Source organism: Phaseolus vulgaris, chromosome 6, assembly GCF_051622355.1.
Source record: "Phaseolus vulgaris cultivar YP4 chromosome 6, ASM5162235v1, whole genome shotgun sequence".
NCBI lineage: Eukaryota > Viridiplantae > Streptophyta > Magnoliopsida > Fabales > Fabaceae > Phaseolus > Phaseolus vulgaris.
In genome coordinates this window covers 27,276,069-27,300,918 of record NC_143503.1, presented here as the reverse complement: position 1 = coordinate 27,300,918, position 24,850 = coordinate 27,276,069, and the positions used below count along the sequence as shown (strand labels likewise).

The window sequence follows — 24,850 nt, the reverse complement described above, 5'->3', positions numbered from 1 at the left end:
TCATGCATGTGAGCAATGACACTGTGGACTTTTGCTTCATTCTTGTAGAAAATGATCTCCATATGAGAGCATCAATGAAGATGAGTTTGTCTCACAATATATGATAATGACACTATAATGACTTTTGGTGAGTACCATAAAAGATATGGTTTCATAATAAATTTACCCAAATCCCATTATGAGTGTCAAATATTTTTATTAAAACTGAGCTAGAACTGTCAAAATGTATTGGGAGAAATTTTGAAGAGATCAAGTTTTGGTTGAGTTAAATTTTTTTAAAACGGTTGTCGAACTTTGTTGATGAATCAAAGACTAAGAATTCACATATAAAAAGTTCTCTGACATTCAACTAAAAACTAAAAAAAATAATTATAAAAAATATTTAAAAAAAAAGTTATATTTATAAATTTTTAGAACTATATTAATATATAATGTATTATAGTTTGTCATTCAATATTAGTATTCGTTTGTAATTTTATACGATTCTTAAAAATTAATAACCGTATATTCAAATATCTCGAATGGTACACTAAATAATCCTCGCATGCTCTAAGATGGGGGAATTTAATTTTGGAGTATAAAGTATATAAACATATATTTATTTATAATTTACTTACTATTATGAAAAAAAAAATGAAGTATTAAATAAAAGAATAATTAGCACATGGGTTACAGGCAGCAGCATAGCGGAGACATGCACTCATTGGGAGGAGTTAGCACTCCCATTCCTTCATTAGACTCTGCAACCAATTTTTAGTTTTCTTAAACAATACACCAAAAACCAATGTCCTCCTCCTTCTCCTAACGCAATAAATAAAGTTACTCTAAATTTATAAATCAAGATTATGAATTAGGGATTAATGGGCGTGCCTTAGGAGTTACGAAACATCCTACTAAATACCCGTTAATTTAGGACACACACATCACTCCTACTCTACCATACCATACTACAAAAACGCTTTCGTTTCTATTCTCTAAGTGTGTTTCGGATTTGACTTCTGAGAATCAGAATCGGTACAAGATCTCACTCTTTTCTTCTTGTCTCAGACCAAAAGTCCAAACACACCTCCAAACAATCCTCTTCTCACTCAATTTTACTTCTCTGCAATTTCCACCAAAAAATCATCTTTTTCTTTTTTTTCTTTTTAATTTCCCCACCAAACTCACTGGGCATTCACAGATTTTCATTTCGCTGTCCCTTTTTGGCCAGATCACTGAATCTCGGTGGAACTCAGTGACGTTCGTGGTTTCTGTCTGTGCTTGAAATTCTTGAAATCAGGTTTGCTTTTGATTTCGGTTTCAATTTTGCTTGCTGATTAAAATTGTGTTCTCTCGTGCAGTGAAGCTTTGGTGCATTTGTCTTTTTTTTTTTTTTTAGATTGGATTAATTGGCGTGTTGGTGATTGACTGTTTAGGTATTTGGGAATGCCGATGGATGGAGCTTAGATTTGAGGAATGGGGTGTGTGATAAGCAGGGAGGCGTCGAAGGGGATAATCTCTGAGGTGAAGGAGGAGAAGGTTTTGGGTGGTCAGAGTAAGAGGAAGGTTGATGGAGTGTCTGGGAGCACGGGTGAGGTTGCGGTAGAGGTTGAGAATGGTGAGGAGAAAGAGAAGGAGAAGGGTGGTGGTGAAGGGGGGCAGCGGCCTCGGGGCGAAAGGAGGAGATCGAAGGCGAATCCGAGGCTGAGCAATCTGCCCAAACATTTGCGGGGGGAGCAGGTTGCTGCTGGATGGCCGCCGTGGCTCACTGCAGTGTGTGGGGAAGCACTCAGTGGCTGGATTCCGCGAAAGGCAGACACCTTTGAGAAAATTGATAAGGTGTGTGCGTGTGTCAGTGTGTGTTTGTTTGTAATTTGGGTGTGTGTATGTATTGCATTGTGATTGAAAAATGAAATTCATTTTGTGATCATGGATCATGCCTTATGTGGATGTGCTAATGTGGTTTGTTTGAAACTCATTGCTACAGTTTATCCAATATCCCCGGTGTTGTCAGTGTAGTAAAACTCGTGATTGATTGTTAATCTATTTGTAATTTGCTGGTGGTAGAATTAACTGGAATTGAATTTGTGGACCGGATGAACTTTTGTAGTGTGGAATCTTACATTTGCTTCTGACTATGATTATTTTCTTCTCTTGGTTTCCTCGTTTTTCTTTCGTTTTAGATTGGGCAAGGAACTTATAGTAATGTGTACAAAGCTAAAGACATAATGACGGGTAAAATTGTTGCCCTAAAGAAGGTTCGTTTTGACAATTTGGAACCCGAGAGCGTAAAATTCATGGCGAGAGAGATTCTTATTTTGAGAAGGTTGGACCATCCCAATGTTGTAAAGTTGCAAGGTTTAGTTACGTCAAGGATGTCCTGTAGTTTGTATTTGGTGTTCGATTACATGGATCATGATTTGGCTGGACTTGCTGCAAGCCCAGGAATCAGGTTCACAGAGCCTCAGGTTAGACCAGGTTTGCTTTAAGAATTGCTTATCTCATTTGGTAATTGATACATTTTCTTTTCAAGGGCTAGGGTTTGATGTCTCCAAATACTGTACCTTCATTGCAGGTAAAATGTTACATGCATCAGCTGCTATCAGGACTTGAGCACTGTCATAACCGTCATGTACTTCACCGTGATATTAAAGGGTCAAATCTTCTTATTGACAATGAAGGAACACTTAAGATTGCCGACTTTGGACTGGCTTCTATTTTTGATCCAAACCATAAACATCCCATGACTAGTCGTGTAGTAACCCTTTGGTATCGACCTCCTGAGTTGCTCCTTGGTGCCACAGATTATAGTGTGGGTGTAGACCTCTGGAGTGCTGGATGTATTTTAGGAGAGTTATTGGCTGGGAAACCAATCATGCCTGGTCGTACAGAGGTAACAAGTCACCTATAGGCTATATCATCTTGTTGGCCTATAGGATTTTTCATTTTTTCTCTGATAGTGGGTAATTCTATAAATCTGTCGTATAGTAGTATGCATTTGTGAGGATAGAGACTAGAGAGGTGCTGGGGAGATTATAAGGATATTAATAGTAATTTAGCTTCAGTCATGCAACGTGGATCAATAGCTTCCAAATTGCGTTGAATGTATAAATAATTCTCATACTTTCTTTATAGAAAGATGCATTCTTTTAATTGGTATACTAAAAGTAGATCTTATGTTTAGTTTTACTTTCACTTGCATAGTTTGATAAGAAGATATAGCAAGTGCATTTAGTTGATGGTTCACAATTAGATTTTTTCTAACTCTTCTCTCGTATAGGTGGAACAACTGCACAAGATATACAAACTGTGTGGTTCACCTTCTGATGAGTATTGGAAGAAGTCAAAGTTGCCTAATGCTACCTTGTTTAAACCACGAGACCCATACAAGAGGCGCATAAGAGAGACATTTAAAGATTTTCCACCTTCTGCTCTACCCCTCATTGATTCACTTCTTGCAATTGATCCCGTAGAACGGGAAACTGCCTCAGATGCTTTGAGAAGTGAGGTGAGGTTTCTCAAAAGTCCAGATCTTCTTGTTAAAATGCTGGTGTGTTTCTTTCAAATTTTGCACTGCCTTGTTGATTTATTATTTCTTTCAAATGATGGTGCATTGTCAAAACATTTCCAAAATGTCTAAAACAGGTACTTGAAAGTCTGTTCTGTGACGGGAATGAATAACCTGTTCATTGAGCTACATGAAACCCTATAGTTTTCTTGATGTGGAACCTGTTTTTGTCAAGCTATGTGATCTTTAAACAAATATAGTCGGTGGATCTTTTGATCTTGACAAGAAATCTTCTCACAGCAAGTTTTCAGCTTCTTGTTCTGGATATCTTATTTTAACCATTTGCTTGAATTGAATGTAATAACCTGCTACTTTTGGAAAAAATTTCACCAAATATTGAATATTGTTTTAGAGGTGATGTTCCTCTCTCAAGCTGAATGTTTATCTTGACCATAAGAGTCTCATATTGGAATAGATTCAACAATTCACTTTATTGTGTTTTCTTTAGAATTAAATTAAATTCATAGATAGATTGGATCACTTGTCTTAAATTTTCACAATAAAGTGTGTCGATGATCTTAAATTAATATAATATAGTTATATATGTGTAAGAATTGATAGAATGAAACTACCTTGATTCTAATATAGGTTTTATTCCTGTTCTGTTTTTATAATCTTTTTAAAACCAAACCCGTAAACATTTACCTTGCCTGTCTGCTCCTGCATTTTGCAGTTCTTTACGACAGAACCTTATGCTTGCGATCCTTCTAGTCTGCCAAAATATCCCCCAAGCAAGGAAATGGATGCTAAACGAAGGGATGATGAAATGAGGAGGTATCTCTGCTCTTACCTTTCCTTTCTGCAAACCAAAAGTTTATGTACACACACATATAGATATATGGTGAGAGAAATTGGAAGGAAAATAAGGCATGTGATGAGTAAATGCAAGGTGTTGGCCCTTATGTTACTTAACAATTAGATTTCGTATTCTTTAGATTAGTCATTGGCATTTATAACCTTATACTATCTGACAAACACACCCTTTCAACAAACACATACATAATATAAACCCCAGACTACACTTACTGATATTTATAGAGGTTATCAGAGCGAAAATTTCCTTGTCTTTTTGGTTAATGTTTGCTAGTTATAATATATATATAGCCATCCTACTGTGTTTAATTATCTCTAAGATACTACATCTATATGAATGTACAGACTAAGAGCTGCTGGCAAAGCTCAGGTTGATGGTTCCAAGAAGCATCGGACTCGTGATCGTGGTATAAAAGCTTTTCCTGCTCCTGAAGCCAATGCTGAGCTTCAATCAAATATTGATGTAAGTTTAATAATCACAAGTATGCCAGAGGTGGTTTGGGTTAGTTTATAAATCCACGGAATATTATGTGCTTTGAGACTATTATCTCTTTCAAGAATGCTTAATAAAATGAAATGATTGAGAGTAAGTAGTGAGGACAATTAGGATTTGGCAACACAACTTTTTTTTGTCTCAGGCTGACACAAATATCTGCCAAGTGCCAACAGTACCATTTTCAACTTTCCTTCGAATATAGTGTCTTGCTTCACAATAGAAAAAAAATATATGAATGATTATGCATCCTGAGTTAAAAGTTTAGTTGATTAAACTTGCTGTGTAACAGAGAAGACGGCTAATCACTCATGCAAATGCCAAGAGCAAGAGTGAAAAGTTCCCTCCACCACATCAAGATGGACAACTTGGTTTTCCTCTGGGTTCTTCACATCATATTGATCCAGATACTGTTCCAACTGATGTCTCTTTCACATCAACCTCTTATACCTATTCAAAGGAACCATTCCAAGCTTGGTCTGGTCCCATTGGTAATGCTGCTGACATTGGAGTGCCAAAGCGTAAGAAACACACTGCAGGTGATGCATTGGATTTATCAAAACCACAGAAAGATGCCCTCAAGGACAAGATTAAAGGAAAGAAAATCATAGCTTAGATATTAATACATTCTTATAGAGTCAATTAAGAATCTCCATCTGCTACCTCATTTTTGGATGCATACCAACTGCTGCTGCTCGTTCATTCCTCAGTAAAAGTATAATAGCTTCTCAGTTCTCAGCAAGGGGTACAAATTATTTACCCCGATCTTTACACCTTCATTTTCCCCAATTTTTTATTTTCATTAAAATGAAAAATTTTCTTTTCTGTTCAATCTGTGATGAGAGAATTACTACTTTGTACATCGTGATTTATTTTTTAAAAGGAGTCCCTTGTTAATATCTGACTTGTGTTTAATGTTTTAGAATTATAATACATATTTGATGTTTTCATTTATAGATTTAGGTAAGGATGGAAAGTCTCTTGGGGGGGATGAAGGCAGCAACGTATCATGTAATCCTTTTACTGTGTTTGATAGTGAGGAAACAAATAAAGGGGGTAGAAGAGAAGAGAAATAGGTGAAAAGTATAATAGAGATGAAAATAGTTTGATGAAAGGGAAAAATGTATTAGATTTCAAATGAAAATAGAGATTTTTTTAAAATACTATTTTTTACTTTTATTTATTTAAAAAACATATCTATATCTTTATTTACTTAAATACAACATGTAATATTGAGAGGTGAGAAATCGGTTATATACAAACCGATTTCTTATCTTATTTTATCAATTTTTTAAAGTTTTACGCAAGATAAATAGTTTATTCTTTTTACTTTTAGAATCTATTTCGATTTGTTTTTAAGTCTTTTTAATTTTCTAAATAATTTAGATTTAAATTAAAGTTTTATGTTAATATTTTATTAATTTAAGTATTTAAGTATTTAATTTTTCTTCCATAAATATAAATATTTTAATATTGCTAAGTAATCTAATTATTTATTTTGTATTTATTAAATATAGAAATTTTAATATTCTTAATTATTTAATTGTTATAAAAATATTGTCTTATAAATAATGTTATTTTATTTAACTTTTTACAATAACATTTTCTTAAATAATTATTATTTTTTAAAATTATTTTAGTTTTAATTTAAATTTCAAATATAGATATTTATATTTTTAATTAATTGAAGTATTTAATTTTTTCCTGGATAAATACAAATATTTTAATGTTTGTAATTAACTTAATTATTTAATTTTATTTAGTAGCTGTTGATATTGTAGTGTTTTTTTAATTATTTAATTTTAAAACATGTTATTTTATAAACAATCATATTTTATTTCATTTTTTAAGTATTATTAATGATAATTTTAAACTAATAATGCATAATTATGATTACTTTAAATATTTTATGTTAACAATGAAATATTCTTAAAAAATAACAATTTTAATTTGTAATTGTGTTAATAAATTGAATTATTGCATCAACCCTAATAAAAAAAAATCATGATAGCAAAAAATAAGTGATATTACATTTCATTGGAAGTGTGACTTGTTAATGTGATGATCATTGACTAACTTTGAGGTAGATTTACTCAGTTTGAACTCCTTATATTGTAGGGACATTTTTTTTATTATAATGGTATTAATTTTTACACATGTAACATCATTTTGGTTGTTTAGGTTTTGCTATATTTATTTTTGTGCATATTTGTGATGATTTCAAAACAACCTTTTTTTCTGTTTTCAATTGGGTAATATTTGTGGTTCCCTACAACCTCGCTAATAGATTCATTGGATAGTTTTCTAAATCATTTTTATACACATTGCAAACATATTTAAGTATGTAAATCTATATATTTTGAGTAATGGTGATGAACACACTTGCATGCAACAACCATCAATTTATCACATTCACACCACTAATCATTTGATATGATTGTGAAAGTTTCATCCGATCATCATTTGCTTGGATTAATTGTTTCCCACATTAGACAACATGTTTTGCAGCAATCAAATTCAAATTCAAAGAGCCATTTGTGTTTGAATATGCATCTCTCATCACCTTATTTATTATGCTAGTGTAATTTTTACTTTAACATCAACTTCCTTTCCTTCTTAAATGAACAATGAATTACAAATCTTGCATGTCAAGTTGATAATTGCACTTATTAACAAATTTATGTTTTTTCTCAAAATGGAATTTATTGTCTTTGAATAGGTTATTGTTGTTAAAAATTTAAGAGTGAATTTGAGTCACACATTTAGTAAAAATGAGAAAGTTAAGTAATATATAAAGTAGAAAAGTCACAAATTCATATTAGGAACAATTCATTATGTGTAATGGAGCTCTGAAGATTATGCTCTAGACTTATAATGTTTTAAAATATAATGAATGTTCTAACACATTACTATCTTAATTTTGTTTCAATTTAAATTTTATTGGTTTTTTAAAAATTAATAATGAATATAATAATAGTGATTTTTTAACAATCCACTGTTTAAAAACAAACTTTTAGGAAAATTTTAGCTTATATTGAATGGAAGAGACCAATTGAAGCCTTTGAAAACGAATAATGAAATTGAACTTTTTTTTTATTAAAAGAAGGATTAAATTAAATAAAAAAAGGTCAATTTGGCAGAACATTTTAGTCTTCCAATAGAAGTTTCCATACCAATGCAGTTATATTATTAACTTTGAGAATAAGTTTATTTAAAAAAAAAAAAACTTTCTGAAAAGAAAAAGAATGCTTACCTTAGCCAACAGTGATAATGTGATGCTTGATCAAGCAAAGTTGCATAACTGCAAAGGGATATCACAGTTCAGAGCCTTGTCCTAAATTGTATAATTCTTCTATAACTTAATTTTTTTTGTTAGCATAATGTTAAATTGCATGAGTGCCCTTTTCATTTTATAAGTATTTTTATTAAAAATAAGTTGGAATTGTGTAAAATAAATGTTCGAATTGGACAAGTTGATTGATATATTTAAGTAAAAAATTGTTAAACTTTATAAATGAAAGTTTAATGATAGTTCACTTGTAAAAGAGTTTTCATACTCAAATTAATAAAATTTTTAGAGAGTATAAGTGAGTAAGTAATAAATTAAACTATTGAGATTATTTAAATTATTAGAATAGTCCATAAAGTGTTATTTATAGATTTTTAGGCCAATAAAAAAATTCACTACTGTGAGTGAATATTAACTATTCGACAAATTTGATATTGGGTAATACAGCATGTAACTTTTTTTAATCTCAGAGTAAATCTCATTAACCTTATCGGTTTTAATACAGGAGGAAACTAGTAAAAGCATCCAAAATTGGGAATAGCTAGTGAAAAATAAGAACAACATACAATATTGTGAAGAATAGAAGTTTGAAGAAAATAATTTACTAAAAACAATGTAATTTGTTTTAGTATGTTTCTTAGCAAAAATATTTTATACATACTCTTTACAATCTCCTTCGGTCATTGTTCCTACTCACGAAATTGAACGGAGGAACATCATAAACATCATTAAAAAAACAGTTGCAAGAGTATGTTTTTCAACATCATTTTATGTGACCTGAGTTGTTTGCAGAAGTTGTAGTAAGAAAATTCTTCGTAAGAACAACAATTCAATTATATTAAGTTGTAGATGTAGTAACCTTTAATTTACTTGTGTGTTGTACATTATCAAATATTTCAAAAAGGCTAAAGAAGAAATTTTTCTTTTTTGATTTTCTTTCTTTTGAACAAAAGTGTTATACATAATAAAACAACCTACTATTTATAATGATAAAATTCGTCATGTAACAAACTATATAAATTTAAATATACTTGGAATGCGTTAGAGTTCATCCTGTCATTAAAACTTAGCAACAAGAAATATAAAAAACATTAAAAACTTTTAATTTATTAATCTTTCTCATCCATAAAACTTAAATGTAAAGTTCAATCTCTCTTTAATGTTTTTAACAATTTCACACACCCTAAGAAGAGACTAAAAAATCAAATAAATTATCATTACTTATTTATTTTCAAATTACTATCAAGTCTCATTCTTACCAACTTTTAACATAATTTACTTAGGAGTTATAAATCAAAGAGATTAATGAAATTTACAATTGACTTTACAAACACAAGATTTCATTATAAATAATTAATTAAAAAAGAAAAACAATACAATTTAATATATATACATGTATATAATTCTACAAAAATAATAGTCTTTATTGAATGAATAAATAAATAAATAATTAAAAATTAAAAGATTAAATTACTAAAAGGTGTAATAGAGTTTATTTTGGACAAAGGAAAACTTGAGCAGAAAGAAAGAAAAAAAAAAATTATAGAAGAAGTCGAGAAGAGTCGTGCTCACGCACCACCATACGCCACTAACACATAAATACGGTGCGTGTGAGTGTGTGCGGAGTGAACCCCAAACCCGACCGAGACTTTGAGTTGAAAGAAATACCGAATCTCTTCCTCTTTCTTTCTCTCTCTCTCTCTCTCTGGTTTCAGTCTGAAGAATAGAACAGAAGCAGTGAAAGAAAAGAAAAAGAAAAAGAGTAGCAGTTGAAGTTAACAATGGAAGACAGTGCTGGCAATAACGGCATCAGTGCGAACAATGTTGCCCAAGCTATTCACACCGCCCTTGATTGGGCCTCTACCCCCGACGCTCGCCAAAACGCCGTCGCTTTTCTCGATTCCGTAACGCTTTCTTTCCCTTCCTCTTTCCATCTTCTCCGTTCCATAGGGCAATAACACCTTCTACTTTTATCATTTCTCCTGTGCTTCTCATCGCTTCTTGTTTTCTCAATTTTCCTATTCTCTGTTTGCATTTTTTACTGTTATTAGAAATGACTGCGATCTTTTCTGCGCAAGCCCTAATAATCAACGTATAGCACACACCAACTCATCCATGTGTTAATGAATTTGTACACGTTTCTATGCACTCTTTAGATGTATTTATCTCTGTAATTTTCGGTGATTGATAGTGTAGTGTTACTCTGAAGGAACTAGTAGACTTTGATTATAGGTTGCTTTCATGCTGCTCCTGTGAAAGTTGCAGTTTCATCTGGAATTTTTGAATAAATAACTAAAATAGTTCTTGCATTTCAAAATTCAATGAAATGATTGACCATGGAGTTTCTGCGCGCATACACACACATATGTATATAGACAGATAGATGTAAAAAAAGCAATTGTTTGTTTGTGGATGCAGCTTGTGTAGTTGCTGTTATTGTTCTATGATTGTTGCTTCTTTAGGGTGATTAATTGTCTTTCTTTAATATTTGACACGTGTCGGAGACGAATTAAGTGAGGCATGGGAATTGCTACTCTATGGTGATTCATTTCCTTGCTTTAGTATTTGCCGTGTGTAGGTGACTAATGAATTTATGTAAATTTTCTTCAGATAAAGACAGGTGATGTACGGGCGTTAGCAAACACATCATTCCTTTTGGTGAAGAAAAACTGGTCGTCTGAAATTCGGTTACATGCCTATAAAATGTTGCAGGTTCAATTTTACTTGCTTTTGTTGTGCTTTTCAATGATAAGTCTGCTTAGGTGTTTTATTCTTATACCCCTTATGTGAAAACGTTTTGTTATACAGCATTTAGTGCGCTTGCGTTGGGAGGAATTAAGCCCTGCAGAACACAAGAACTTTGCAAATCTTTCCCTTGATTTGATGTCAGAAATTGCAGATCCTTGCGAAAATTGGGCTCTCAAAAGCCAGACAGCTGCCCTTGTTGCTGAGGTGTCATCACAAGGCACTTCCTTTTCATTATTATTGCTTCTTACTCTGTCACAATTGCAGATTTGCCTTACATAGACCATATTCTTTGGTGGTTCTTTCACAGGTTGTTAGAAGAGAGGATATTGGTCTGTGGCAAGAAATGCTTCCCTCTTTGATCTCTCTATCCAACAAGGGCCCAATAGAAGTAAATTTGAAGTTCCCCACTTACATCATTTTGGCTCGTTTTTATTCAATTTCAGTTCAGTTCCTGGATATTGTTTTTATGATTCACAATTATGTATTAGGCTGAGTTGGTTGCAATGATGCTGCGGTGGCTTCCTGAAGACATTACTGTTCACAATGAAGATCTAGAAGGTTTGTAATAACTTAGGTTTTCTCATGTGAATGTGTGTGATTCAAAGAACTGAATTTCTCCAACTTGGGCAAACCTGTGTGACTTGAGCAATGAGTTATTCTAGGAAAATTTTAGACACAATAATAATAAGTTTTTCTGATAAGAAGCAAATGAAAGGGACATTTTCGGATGACTTGTTTATTACACTTTCCTTAAATATGCTTTTCATCTTGGTCAATATTATGTAACTGTCCGTCTGAACCATGATGTAAAGAAAATATAAAGGGTGTCAGTGTGAGTGGATAGAGAATAAGGGAGAGTGTGTAAAATGAGAAAAATGATTACTGCATGTAATTGGATGTATGCATTTTGTGATTCTTAGGATTCATGAGTGCATATTATATTATACTAGTAAACGTCACTATCAATTGCAGATTGAGGAAAATGGCAGAAAACCAATAATCTGCATATACGGTTAACATTGTGGGCAAATAGCTGAAATCCAATAGTGGCTGGAATGTATGATATATATCAATTATACATGTATACAAAAACGAAGTTCTATGCAAATAAAAGTAAAAGTGCATAAAAATTGGCTTAATATTTACTCATTCAATTAATGAACACTCACCAAAGATGACAAAGGATGCAGGAGGCATGCTGTAACCACAACATCTATAGTAGCTGTTATAGCACAAATGAAGTTGCAGTCCTGGATCCCAGGAATTCACCAATACAATAGTGCCATTCCAGCTATTTAACAACATTGCAAATAAACAAGTGTCCTACAAATAAAATACAAAACATAAACCCAACACTCCTAACACGCCGACTTTTTGACACATAAATGTTGTCTCTATTTGATATTGAGTGACTTTTCTGTATATCATACGATGCATACTTACTTTTACTTGTCATGTTGATGTGTTCAGGTGATCGGCGAAGGCTACTTTTGAGGGGGCTAACTCAATCGTTGAGTGAAATTTTGCCACTATTATACAATGTACATCTCAGCACTAAACACCTTTTTTACATGCTAATCTTTTGTCATTGTTAATGACATTGTGACTTGTAATACTTGATGCAGTTACTAGAAAGACACTTTACAGCTGCAATGAATGAAGCTGGTAGAAATCAAATGGATATTGCCAAACAGCATGCTGCCGCTGTAACAGCTACTCTAAATGCAGTGAATGCGTATGCTGAATGGGCTCCATTGTCAGATTTAGTTGAGCATGGCATCATTCATGGGTATGTTTATTACCTCTATTATCTTGCACCATGCAATCCTCTTGGTACATAATTTCTATTTCTTCTGATAATTTTTTTCTGTTAACTCCCTGCAGTTGTGGTGTACTACTATCTGCTCCAGATTTTCGTCTACATGCTTCAGAGTTTTTTAAACTTGTCTCTTCAAGGTATGTGTTATTGTTCTTTAATGGTTTTATACATATTTCATCCATCAATAATACCACTGACCACTGGTCACTCTGAATTGTGATTGTAGGAGGAGGCCTACTGAAACATCTGTTTCTAAATTTGACCAAGCCATGAGTAACATCTTTCAAACATTGATGAATGTATCTAGAGAATTTCTGTATAGATCCGTTTCAAGTCCTGGGTCCATAGATGAGGGTGAATACGAATTTGCCGAATATATATGTGAAAGTATGGTGTCATTGGGTTCTTATAACTTGCAAAGTATTGCTGGTGATAGCACCTTGCTTCCACTTTACCTAGAACAGGTATGAGTTATGTAGCTTGGGGAAGGGAAAACTCAGCTTAAAATGACATAGTGGTTATGGTTTTGGCTTCTCTTTGGAAATTTTGTCATATATTATTCTTTTGAATTCAAAATCATAATTACATATAACAAATATCTTGTCTTGGTATATATCTTGCAAATTTTTCGGCATAACTTGTTTGCTAAATGTGTAGTTATTGTTGTTTTTATGTTGTTCACACTTGTGCTGATTAGCTACCATTATTTTACAGGAGCATGCATTTCTCTTGTATTTTATTTTATCCTTTCATTTTAATTTCTCTTGTTTCTCTCCAGATGCTGGGATTTTTCCAACATTTCAAGTTTGCTATTCATTTTCAATCAATGCACTTTTGGCTGGTATGTTGGAATACTTCACAAAAGTACTGTTTGGTGGTGTTCCGTGTTTCTTAGTGAATAGTCAAATAATATTGTGTATCAAATTGCCATATCTCATTTATTTCCTCAAATGTTTTCCTGTAGGTACTAATGAGGGATTTGATGTCAAAGCCAAAAAATTCCATACATTCAGCTGCTGACAGTTCAGCAGTTGGTAGCACAGGTTCTGGAGAGGTTGAAAATGCAAAGAAAAAGTCTCTAAGCTTTGTGGGTGACGATTACTGTGGTGCAATTTTGGATACATCTTTCCCTCGCATGCTCAAGAGAGAAAAAATTCTGCATGAGACTACCACTACTTTAGGGGTATTGGAGTTGTGGAGCGAAGATTTTGAGTGCAAGGGAACATTCAGCCTTTATCGATCTAGATTGGTATGTCTCATGCACATGTGAAGTCAGATAATATTTTTCATCACATGATATATACAAATTCTTTCCCTTCTGTTTACAGGAAAAAAATTGTTTTTGAATGTATTTGGATGGAAGTTATTAACTTCTTATATTATTATTTTTTTCATCTTGAAGTTCTAAGATAGTAATTGGAACTAATAGTTTAATTGCTTGCAATGCGTCAATTGATTTTAAGTAAACTTTTATGCATCATGCGTTCCTACTGCATGAGTTATGGAACACTTGTGGCTTTGCAAAATTTTAATAATTTGACTTTTGGACATTTAAACCTGTGAAAGATACAGGGAAAGTATTTTGTGCAATGAAAACATTAACTATTTAACCCCAGATCAATTTTGCACGACTGAGAAAGTTGAAAAATACAGAGAGCGAGCATATATTAGTTTAAATGTTTTGCTTATGAGCAAGTCACATGTAGGTATTGTACAATGTACTCAACTATTCTGCATTGGTATCTTTTACTTTATATCTAGTTCCAAATCTATTCTTCTTTAAGCTTTATGTCAAATTAACCCTTTCAAAATATATTTAACTGATGAATGGTTTATTAAAACAGTTGGAGTTAATTAGGTTTGTATCTTCTTACAAACCTGTGATTGCTGCTACTAAAGTATCTGAAAAGATTGATACAGTCATTAAAGGTTTCTTAGTTTCTCCAGCACCAACTCAGGTATAAATACCTTCCATTCCAATGTTAAATATACTCTTAATATCATGGATACTTTAATCTCTGTCAGGTGTGATCCCCCCCATTTCTACCTTATATGTAATTATCTGTTATGAGTTCTGCGTTTCTTTTTGTAGGACTTAGCTGTGATGGAAAGCATGCAGTTGGCTATAGAGGGTGTTGTAAATGCAGTTTTTGATGGATCCAATGACTTCACCAAGACAAATGCTGATGTCCAGTTTTCATTATGTAGAACGTTTGAAGGTTACTTTAGTTAATCTTCCAAATTATCCTGTTTTAGAATTTCTTACTTAGACCTCTGTTATAGTTATGCTTACTGTGTCTTGTAGGTATACTTCAACTATTAATTTCCTTAAAATGGACGGAGCCTGCACTTGTTGAAGTACTTGTTCACTATTTGGATGCTATGGGCCCCTTTCTGAAGCATTTCCCTGATGCAGTTGGCAGTGTTATTAATAAATTATTTGAACTTCTAACATCTCTCCCAACTATAATCAAGGTTCCTGCAACAATCCGTTTTTTTATTGTAAGTTTCAATAATTGGAAATTTTGTGGCAAGTTTAATTCTATGTCTCTTGATAGGATACATCAATGCATAGTGCACGGCATGCAAGGCTGCAGATCTGTACATCATTTATTCGGATATCAAAAGCTGCGGACAAAAGCATCTTACCTCATATGAAGGTGAATTCTTTAAACACCAATTGATGGAAAACTATAATTAACTTGTTGTGTCCAATAAATGGGAATTGTTTCTTGTATACATGATGAATGCAGCAATTTACATGTATAGGACTGCAATTAAATATGAAATTTACAGAGGAGGGGCTATGGAGGAAAAAGCTTGTTATTCAATGAAAGTAACCTTAATCTATTTGTAAATTAATCTTATGTAAGTTAAGCCGCAGCATAATAAGAATTGGCTACTATAGGGTTCTTACTGAACTAGCTAAAGTATCTTTTGATATCCTCCAATAATATTAATGTTCAAACCTGTGTTATAACGTGATTACTAAAATTGTGTTTTTAGTCTTTACAATTTTTGTATGAATATCTTGAAGATTGAATTTCTAGTTTGACTTGACATCTGTTATCATATATTGATATCAGTTTTCAGGCTCTGTGCACTGATATTTGTCTTCTGTTCATTACCTTCTTGTTTCATACTTTAGTCCTCTTCCTGACATGTGAATATACTAGTCTATAATGCCATTTCACTTTATTAGCCAAATCTCTTACAAAACTTGAAGTTGACTTTCAATCTTAATAATGGAAGTTTAATTGGATATGGGTATATTTGAATTTTACTCTAGCAGAAGCAGTGTGGTTATTTTTTTTGCAATAAGCAGCTAAACCTGATCAAAATTTCTGATGGTATGTTGGATTCACAAACCTTTATACTTTTGAAACTGTAGGAATCCAATTGTTTGTAATGGGTTTCTGTAGTTTCACATATTTTTAGTTGCTTCCCTAAATCCAAACCGTGATAACTTATCAGAGCATCATTTTGAATTTTGTTCCTATGGTAGGACCTAGTTATAACTTCAATTTTTTAAATTAGTGAGACCTAGTTTGTTCCACACTTTTAAAAATAAAGATTTGCCTGAAAGCCAATAGTCCATTAATATCATAATTTACATTGGCATTGCAATAATTGTCACATGTTGAAAATCTGCCTAAATTGACTTGCCCTATTTGCGACTTAGGGCTGCCTTAATTGCAGCATTAAATGGGGTGTATGTAGTCTGATATCAACTAGACATATTGAAGCTTAAATAGCTTATAAAGTTTGGAATCACAACTTGTGTATAGGTTTGGGACTTTGGGCGTTAAATTATTTGCTTAAACTTGTTTCATATGCAGAGACATGAGTGGAGTTAAGGTTTATCTGAGAAAAGGTTTGTACGTGTTATTTATATACAATACAGATACAGATAATGTTCAAAATTCTTACCAAGGTTTGGCTTGTGGCACTACTCTGGTACTTAAATTTAGATGTTAGTATAAGCACACCCCATTGCTATGTCAGGAGACATGGGTAGTGCATTAATATCTTCTTTCCCAATCCTTTACTCATTACAATTTGGACACTTCATATATGCTCTAGAGAAAATTTTGCTCCACTTCCTAAAATAGTTTGGTAGGAGATAGCTTTTATATAATTTATTGATTTTATATGTAGGGCATTGCTGATACAATGGCATGTTTGCAAAGGGAGGGTTGTTTGCTTCAGAGTGAGCATAATCTTTTAGGTGAAGCTTTTCTTGTTATGGCTTCTTCTTCTGGGTAAGGATCAAACAGGAGACATAATTCTGTTTAATCTTGTTTGATAGTCTTTTGATGATTGCAATTAACCAGTTCTTGTTATTGTGCTAAATTTGGCTCAGAATTCAACAGCAACAAGAAGTTTTAAAATGGCTGCTAGAACCTTTGAGCCATCAGTGGACACAATCTGAGTGGCAGGAAAAATATCTGTCAGGTCCACAAGGTTTGGTTCAGTTGTGCTCTGAAGCACCTGTTATGTGGTCAATTTTTCATACCTTGACATTCTTTGAAAGGGCGCTTAAGAGGAGTGGATTGAAGAAAGCCAATTGGAATTCAGAAAACAGCTCCACACCAAATTCAACTCCAATAAATCCAATGGCCTCTCACATATCATGGATGGTGACTCCTCTCCTGAAAGTATGTATACCTGACATTAAGAGGCTGGCCATGTTATGTTTCCTGTAGTATTTTGCTACAAAAAGATTGGCATGCTTATAATCTTGCTCTGTACTTTGTATTAATAAGCACAGCACATTCTTGTTTTCCAGCTACTTCGTTGTATACATTCCCTTTGGTCTCCATCTGTAAGTCAAGCTTTACCTGGAGAGGTAAGAGCTGCAATGGTTATGGCTGATGTTGAGAGGTCAAGTCTTCTTGGAGAAGGGAACTCCAAATTGCCAAAGGGTTCATTGACCGTCACAGATGGATCTAAGGTCGACATTAATAAAGAAGGATATGCCGAACCAAATGGATCGAATATACGAAACTGGTTTAAAGGCATCAGAGACAGTGGGTATGTGCGCTAATCTTATTCTATTTTTAATTTGTAATTTATTATCTGTTGTCTCAAATCAAATATAATTGGTCTTCACCTTCAATATTGGTTGTGCACCAAACCTCTAGAAAAGAGAAAATAAAGTCCTTATGAACAGAAAATTATCATCTATGATAAAACTTGCATTTTTATTTCCATCTTTTTATATATCCTTTCTTTATATGAAGATATAATGTATTGGGATTGTCAACAACCATTGGGGATTCATTTTTCAAATATTTGGATGTGCACTCTGTTTCTGTTGCGCTGATGGAGAATATACAGTCGATGGAGTTCAGGCACATACGACAGCTTGTTCATTCCACTTTGATTCCTTTGGTTAAAAATTGTCCTTTGGATATGTGGGAGGTTTGGCTGGAAAAGATTCTACAGCCATTGTTTATCCATGCTCAGCAAGCCCTTAGCTGTTCATGGTCTAGTCTTCTACAAGATGGTAGAGCAAAAGTTCCGGATGCTCTTAGCATTCTTAGTGGATCAGACTTGAAAGTGGAAGTGATGGAGGAAACGATTTTGAGGGATCTCACGCGTGAGATCTGTTCACTCCTCTCTGTCATTGCTTCTCCTCCCCTTAATAATGGAATCCCTTCTTTGGAACAGTCTGGACATGTTAGTCGATTAGACACTCTAAAAAGCTTGGACACAGTTGCATCGTGCTCTATGGTTGGGTATGCTTTCTACCTGTTTGTAAGTTAGTTCTTTCATATTTTATAACTTTTTGTGAGCTCTATTTGTCATAATTCTTTTATGTGACAGTTTCCTTCTAAAGCACGAAGGTCTGGCCCTTCCAACTCTGCGGCTATGTTTAGAAGCTTTTACATGGACGGATGGTGAATCTGTGACTAAAATTTCTTCATATTGCTCTGTGTTGGTAGTTCTTGCGATAGTAACAAATCACGCAGAACTCATAGAGTATGTTTGTAAAGATCTTTTTACATCCATTATTCAAGGTTTAACCCTTGAATCAAATGCAATAACCAGTGCTGATCTAGTTGCCATTTGTCGTGAAATATTTGTATATCTTTGTGATCGACACCCAGCTCCAAGGCAGGTTAGTATTTTTCTTGTTTTCCATCACTTAGCTGTTTTTTCTCCTTTTGACTGCATTTTGCATTTGGAGTTCATTTGCGAAGAAGAGGATGCTAAACTTTTGCTATTGAGTAATATATTTTGTTACTCCTTTTAGGTTTTGATGTCTCTCCCCAATATTACCCCTCACGATTTAGTTGCCTTTGAGGAATCTTTAAAGAAAACATCTAGTCCAAAGGAACAAAAGCAGCATATGAAAAGCTTACTTCAATTAGCAACCGGTAACAAATTGAAAGCACTTGCAGCACAGAAAAGTGTAAATATCATTACAAACGTTTCAAGTAAGCAATAACTTCTAATTGTTTTTTCGCATTTTACTTCTCCAACTTCTGGAAAATATAGTTGGGCACATTAGCAGTTAGTTAATAAATCGATGTAATGCCATAAACTGTAGAGCTTCTCAATGTTTGGTAGTACTTGTAATTGTTATAACTGAAGACTTAAGTGATGGTAGTTTTTCCTATATTGCTATGCTTGTCAATTATATGTTTTTTGGCATATTATAATGTTGCTGGTAATATTATAAATTTGTTAACCTCATAGTTATGGTTTTCAGTGAGACAGCGCAGCTCAGCCAATGCTCCCGAGTCCAAAGTTGATGATGGTGATGTTGTGGGGTTGGCAGCCATCATGTGATATTGTTTTGAGCTCATGGAAGGTTTTGTGTACAGGAGTGAGCTCATTGAGGAGATTTTGGGTTTTCATTATTTACTAACAAAGGGTGCGAAAGCATTTCTTCCCCTGCATAATTAACAAGGAAATCTGGTGAGTAAGATTTTATGTCCTTCATCTTGTAGTAACTTGTGAATCAATTTACTGTATCCACACTGTCCTTCATTCGTAGTATATAGCTCTCCAGCATAGCAGAACTACACCTGGCAGTTCAGATTTGTGTATTTAATTCTTGCCAGAATTCAAAGCTGCCATTGATTATTTTCATTATTTTCTTATTCCTCACATTTGTAGCATAAAATATGAAGAATTAGAAACACACTTACTCTTTTACGTGTAAATGTGTTTTATTGTGGAGGTAAACCCCACTAAATGGAATCACTTCAGGATATATTTTGATAAGTTTTTTTTTAAAAAAAGCAATTTTAGAAAAATATATAAATGAAAGTTTTTATAAATTAAAATTAATATGTATAAACTAATTGTGTAGATAGAGAATTCTTTTTTGTACAAGTTAATTTTATTTAATGCACAAATTTATTTTATCAAAGTTTCTTTGGAGGAGGAAGATAGAAATAGAGTGAAGTAGCAATTAATAGAGAGCCTGCATTTGCTACCAGCAGAGAGTGACTCATTGAGTTATGACTGCATCATCTAGGAAACATGTGAAATTTATGATTGAAATTATGAACATAATTTGCTATTTATAATTTACTAATATGTGAAAAAAAGAAAGAGGTGTGAATGGTTGGAGTTTATGGTTGCATTATATTGAAATGTCCATTAAGAATTTTAAGTATTTACATATTTAGTATCTTAATTTTAGTTTTCTATTAGATGAAGTTGTTATATTAAATCTGCTGATAGTTTTTCGAATAAAAAAACATGTATGGAATTACATTAATTTTAATCAAAAACTAATTTCGCATTAAAAATCAATCTTGTAAACCTGGGTCTTAGTGCCTAAAGTCATTTTCACCACATTTGAGATGAAGTAGTTGAAAGGCAGTTTCTTCCTGCATTCCTACATTTTTCTTCCTGCACCCCCACAAGGTTGCGCAAAGACAAAAGTATTCCTATATAAATTGTAGACAAAAGTATTCCTATATAAATTGTACATTTACTTTTTTTATTCTGGATTATGAAATCCGATAAATTTTTGGATTGGCGCATCCATTAATTTTCTGGATTGATGCTTCCGGTAGTACTTAATCCAACATAAAAAAAAATGCAAAACATCCATAATTGAAAAAATCATTCTGAATCTGCCAATATGTAACTCAAAATATGCATTTCCAGATTCAGAAATCCATAATTGAAAAAAATCATTCTAGATCTACCAATCTGCTGTAATAATAGAAATTAGGCTTTCAGATTCAACAATTCGGAAATCAATAATTTATTCAAACTTTGTTTCCAGAACACCCTCTCATCCAGAATGTAACATGATTCACTTCTGGATTAATCAGTAGTACACTCTCAGATCCCAAAATTGTGAGGTCAGTTTTGGAATTTACAAAATTGTGGGGTGCAGGAAGAAACTTCCTAGTTGAAAATGCTGTAAAGCCCATGGAGAGAAATGTATTTTATTCAATAAGTTTTAGGCCAATTTTTTCTGCACCTCTATAGAGTCAGCAAAATGAATATTATTAGTATTATGAATAAAATTATTTTATGTTAACTTTAACTTTTGTATGGAAGAAAAAGGAATAACAGTAAGTTTAGTATTACATATAATTTTGATATATTTTATTAATCATTTCCAGATATATAAAACGTGTTATTACTTTTGTATTTAGAAATAAAATTATTATGCATGATATAGAAAATAAATTATTAGCATATAAGTAAACTATTTTTATTTTTAATAAAAATACAATGACAGGTTAAAATTATATATATATATATATATGTGTGTGTATTACCTTTTTATATTATATAAGAAATATAGTACTTGATAAATTATATACCTAAAAAAATCTACGAAATACTTTTATTACATTAATTATATTAACTAATATGTTTAATTTTATGTTAAACTAACCCTAATTAAAGATAAAAACTGAAAATGAATGGTTAGAAAATTTTAAGGACTTAAAACTTACAGATATTTTTGTAGTGAGTAAAATATTTTTAAATAATATTTTTATTAAATTAATTTATTTTATAAAATTTATTCTAATATAAAATATTAATATTTTATAAGTATATATTAAGATTAAAATGTTATGCTTTTGAAATATACAAAAATATACTTATTTAATTGTATTTTGATTTTTTTTTATTAGATTTAACATTTGAAATTGCATACACTGAATGATTATAATTTAATGATTTGATAGATAAACATAATATTTGAAGAAAGTTATAACATATAAAATTGCATAGGCATACTACGAATGGATTTTCTAATTATAATTAACTGCGATATTAAAAATGAGGATGCTTCCTTTTTCTAAAATGAAAAATTAAGAAGAAGCGTTTTATTTTTAAACCTTTTCTTTTTTTCATTTTGAAGACAAATTTGTTGTTACCATAATTTTTTTAAGGTTATCGTATTGGATTAAATTAATAAGATCTAAGCCTAATTTATGTCTTAAACTTTGAGATTCAACTTTGACTTATTTTTCAGATTCAGATCTTGTTTAAAGTAAGGCTTAGTCCAAAACCAGCAGTTTTCAATACTCCCTCGATGACATTTTAAAAACTTAGAAATATAATTTTATGTAACTTTTTGCCATACATTGTTCTTGAAATAAATATGTTTTATTAGAAATAGCGATGGGAATGCATACACAAAATTTAAATACTTTTCAATCAAAACTTTTACTTTGATTTCTTAATCATTTCCCTTAAATATATAGGTTAGTGGACTTAAATTTTAAATACGAAATATAGTCTCAAAATATATACATAGGTTTAAAAGATTTTTCAACCAATCACCTTTTGTCAAATAAATTTTCAAAAAAAAAAAGTCTTGCCCATTTAGTAATATATGATAGTTATTTAGCTAAATTATACAGATTATTTTCTTAAAAGAATTTTTTTTTGCGTCACATGGGATTTTGGATTGTGTAAAATTAAGAAAAAAAGTTTATATAACCAAAATATTTCTTATGTGAGTTAAACAACTTGTTAATGTAAAAATCAATTAAAGGAAAATTAATTGAATTTGTTAAAATAAAATGAACTGATTATGTGAAGAACATCATTAAAGATTATCTAAGGTGTAATTTCCAGTTGCAGACTGAGTTACCTGTCTGAAGCATTAAGGTAACTAAATCACCACTGATCAATTTTTATAATGTGAAATTTTAAAATTATAGTTATTGAGTAACAACCTTTCAGTAGAAGTATTTTCAACATGTAAGAGAAGATGGTTTGAAAGTTAGGTTAAAATCAAATTGGAATATTAGTTGGGAGAAAGTGAACAAATATGGCTAAGTTAATTCATGCTGCCTATAAATTTCCAAGGATCTCAAACTTCATATATATCTTTTTTTTCAGTCTCATTCTCAAAGACAAAAGCATTGCTTTAAATGGGACCCGGAGGTCCAGGCCTAGGAGGCCCTCCTGGTTGGGGTCCACCAGGCCCAGGAGGTCCGGGCTTTTTCGGTGGGTTTTGCGATCTGATTAACTCCTGGTAAGTAAATATTGTGATCTAGTATTTAAGCTATTCCAGAAGGTTAACTCAATACCATTGCTTAATTCCTATTAAGTGATAAATGAATGCATGAAAGGCTTATGCATTACCATTTTTTAATATAAAAGTGGGAAAAATGTCAAAAAAAAGTATATAAAGGACATTTTATGCTCTATCATCTATAAGATTTAAAGTAAAGTAATTGTTTTTTATTGTAAAATTTTAATTACATATATTAGTATGAAACAGAAAAGGGTTATTTTAAACTCGTGCTTAGTGAAATTTTATGTGGCTCAGAAAATATGTGCGTATTTTATGCATTTAATCAGTACCATTTATAGACCTAATTTTGATTTTTGTTGGGACAGCTTGAGCTTTTTGTGCTGCTGCTGGTTACTACAGGATTGCTTTGGGGGTCCCTCTGGCCCACCTGGAGGCCCATTCGGTCAACCTGGGCCTCCATGAGTTTCCAAGTTCACATGGTTTCGAATGTTTATCTTCTATGGTTACCATTAGATGGAGTTTCTTTGAGTTCCAAAAGAAAAAAAAAATCAGAATTCTGCTTATCTCTGTTTGATGCAATAAATACATTGTATAAGGTTGAAGAATTATCTATTCTATATTTTTAAATTTTTTTATTTTTATATACATTTATATATTATTATATTTTCTTATATAATTGAAAATATATATATTATTTTAAATTTTGAAAAACCATAAATGAAAAAGAATTGAAAAATCGACGCTAATTCATAAATTATTATCAAGGCAAGGCTCTTAGTGATTTCTATTGGGCATCATGCCCTAACTCACAAAGACGTTCTATAATTTTTCTAAGAAAATTTCTTATATCATGAAAGTCAAAGAAATATGGTATTGTTCTTCAATCTTTGTCTGAAATTCAGTATGGAGTCCTAACAACTATATCTTGTGAGCTAGAATGGATTAATTATATTTTTGTGATATTCACACAGGACAATTTCCTACAATTATTATCCATTCGATCTTTCTATCAGTTGGTCGATGTCTTATAAAAAAACCAATTTCCATGCTTAAAATAATAATAAATATACATCATCGCGTTTGAGGGAAGGATGTTGAAATAATTGATATTACCATTGTTCGGTTACTTAGAATTTTCTCTTACATTTCTCTTATTATGTTTTATTATGTTTTGCCTATATACACAATATTTGTACACATACAAAACTGCAAGTAGCAATAAATTCCGTAGTTTTTCTTCTTCTAAAGTTTCTCTTTCTCGCTTCTCAACTCCTTGTCTACGTGAATGAGAAAACCATTCTTCTTAGAAAAGTTTGACACAACCGCTTTTACCTCTTTGCCCTTCCATGATTTTACTCTTTTACTCTTAATATGTTTTACCATATTCTTTAAGAGAAATAGAAAAAAAAGAAAAGAAATGAGGAAAGAAAGATAGATAGAAAAAAGAAGAAATAAATAAATAAATAAAACTGAGAAAAAAAAAGAAAAAGAGAAAGAAAGAGTAAGACAGAGAAAAAGAAAGAATATTATTTGTAAAAATATAAAAATAAATTTATAATTATGATTTCTTTTTATTTTAAAAAAATATATTGAAGTATGTTAATAATAACAACTTCAAATTTCCATCCAATTAAAGTTGTCGCATTAGTAAAAGAGAAAAA

The 24,850-nt window shown here is 31.9% G+C and overlaps 2 protein-coding genes and 1 long non-coding RNA gene across 5 annotated transcripts; all 3 read left to right on the top strand.

Annotated features, from left to right (window-relative positions):
* The first annotated feature begins 715 nt into the window (after positions 1 to 715).
* Positions 716 to 5,752, top strand: LOC137831743 (Protein kinase superfamily protein). 3 transcript variants are annotated; one of them, XM_068639544.2, is made up of 9 exons: positions 716 to 1,014; positions 1,211 to 1,279; positions 1,416 to 1,818; positions 2,163 to 2,447; positions 2,555 to 2,872; positions 3,260 to 3,487; positions 4,221 to 4,321; positions 4,706 to 4,823; positions 5,146 to 5,752. In XM_068639544.2, the coding sequence occupies exons 3-9, from the start codon at positions 1,456 to 1,458 to the stop codon at positions 5,467 to 5,469; spliced, it is 1,737 nt and encodes a 578-aa protein (XP_068495645.1). In that variant the 5' UTR covers positions 716 to 1,014; positions 1,211 to 1,279; positions 1,416 to 1,455; the 3' UTR covers positions 5,470 to 5,752. The 3 variants fall into 3 exon arrangements, with proteins under 3 accessions (XP_068495645.1, XP_068495644.1, XP_090159562.1); XM_090303436.1 differs by having other exon boundaries at positions 919 to 1,014; positions 2,163 to 2,457; XM_068639543.2 differs by having other exon boundaries at positions 736 to 1,279.
* Positions 5,753 to 9,712: 3,960 nt separating this feature from the next.
* Positions 9,713 to 19,945, top strand: HST (ARM repeat superfamily protein). The gene is made up of 22 exons (XM_068639542.2): positions 9,713 to 10,046; positions 10,753 to 10,854; positions 10,951 to 11,094; positions 11,198 to 11,278; positions 11,379 to 11,448; positions 12,361 to 12,431; positions 12,516 to 12,679; positions 12,775 to 12,846; positions 12,936 to 13,173; positions 13,488 to 13,550; positions 13,674 to 13,958; positions 14,554 to 14,667; positions 14,802 to 14,928; positions 15,015 to 15,184; positions 15,268 to 15,369; positions 16,868 to 16,971; positions 17,073 to 17,367; positions 17,499 to 17,743; positions 17,953 to 18,450; positions 18,539 to 18,833; positions 18,969 to 19,152; positions 19,428 to 19,945. Exons 1-22 carry the CDS (start codon positions 9,924 to 9,926, stop codon positions 19,505 to 19,507), a joined length of 3,627 nt encoding a protein of 1,208 aa, XP_068495643.1. The 5' UTR covers positions 9,713 to 9,923; the 3' UTR covers positions 19,508 to 19,945.
* A 3,088-nt stretch (positions 19,946 to 23,033) lies between these two features.
* LOC137831741 (uncharacterized) lies at positions 23,034 to 23,824 on the top strand. Its single transcript, XR_011084476.1, has 2 exons — positions 23,034 to 23,186; positions 23,555 to 23,824. It is a non-coding gene; the product is annotated as an uncharacterized LOC137831741 (long non-coding RNA).
* Positions 23,825 to 24,850: the final 1,026 nt, after the last annotated feature.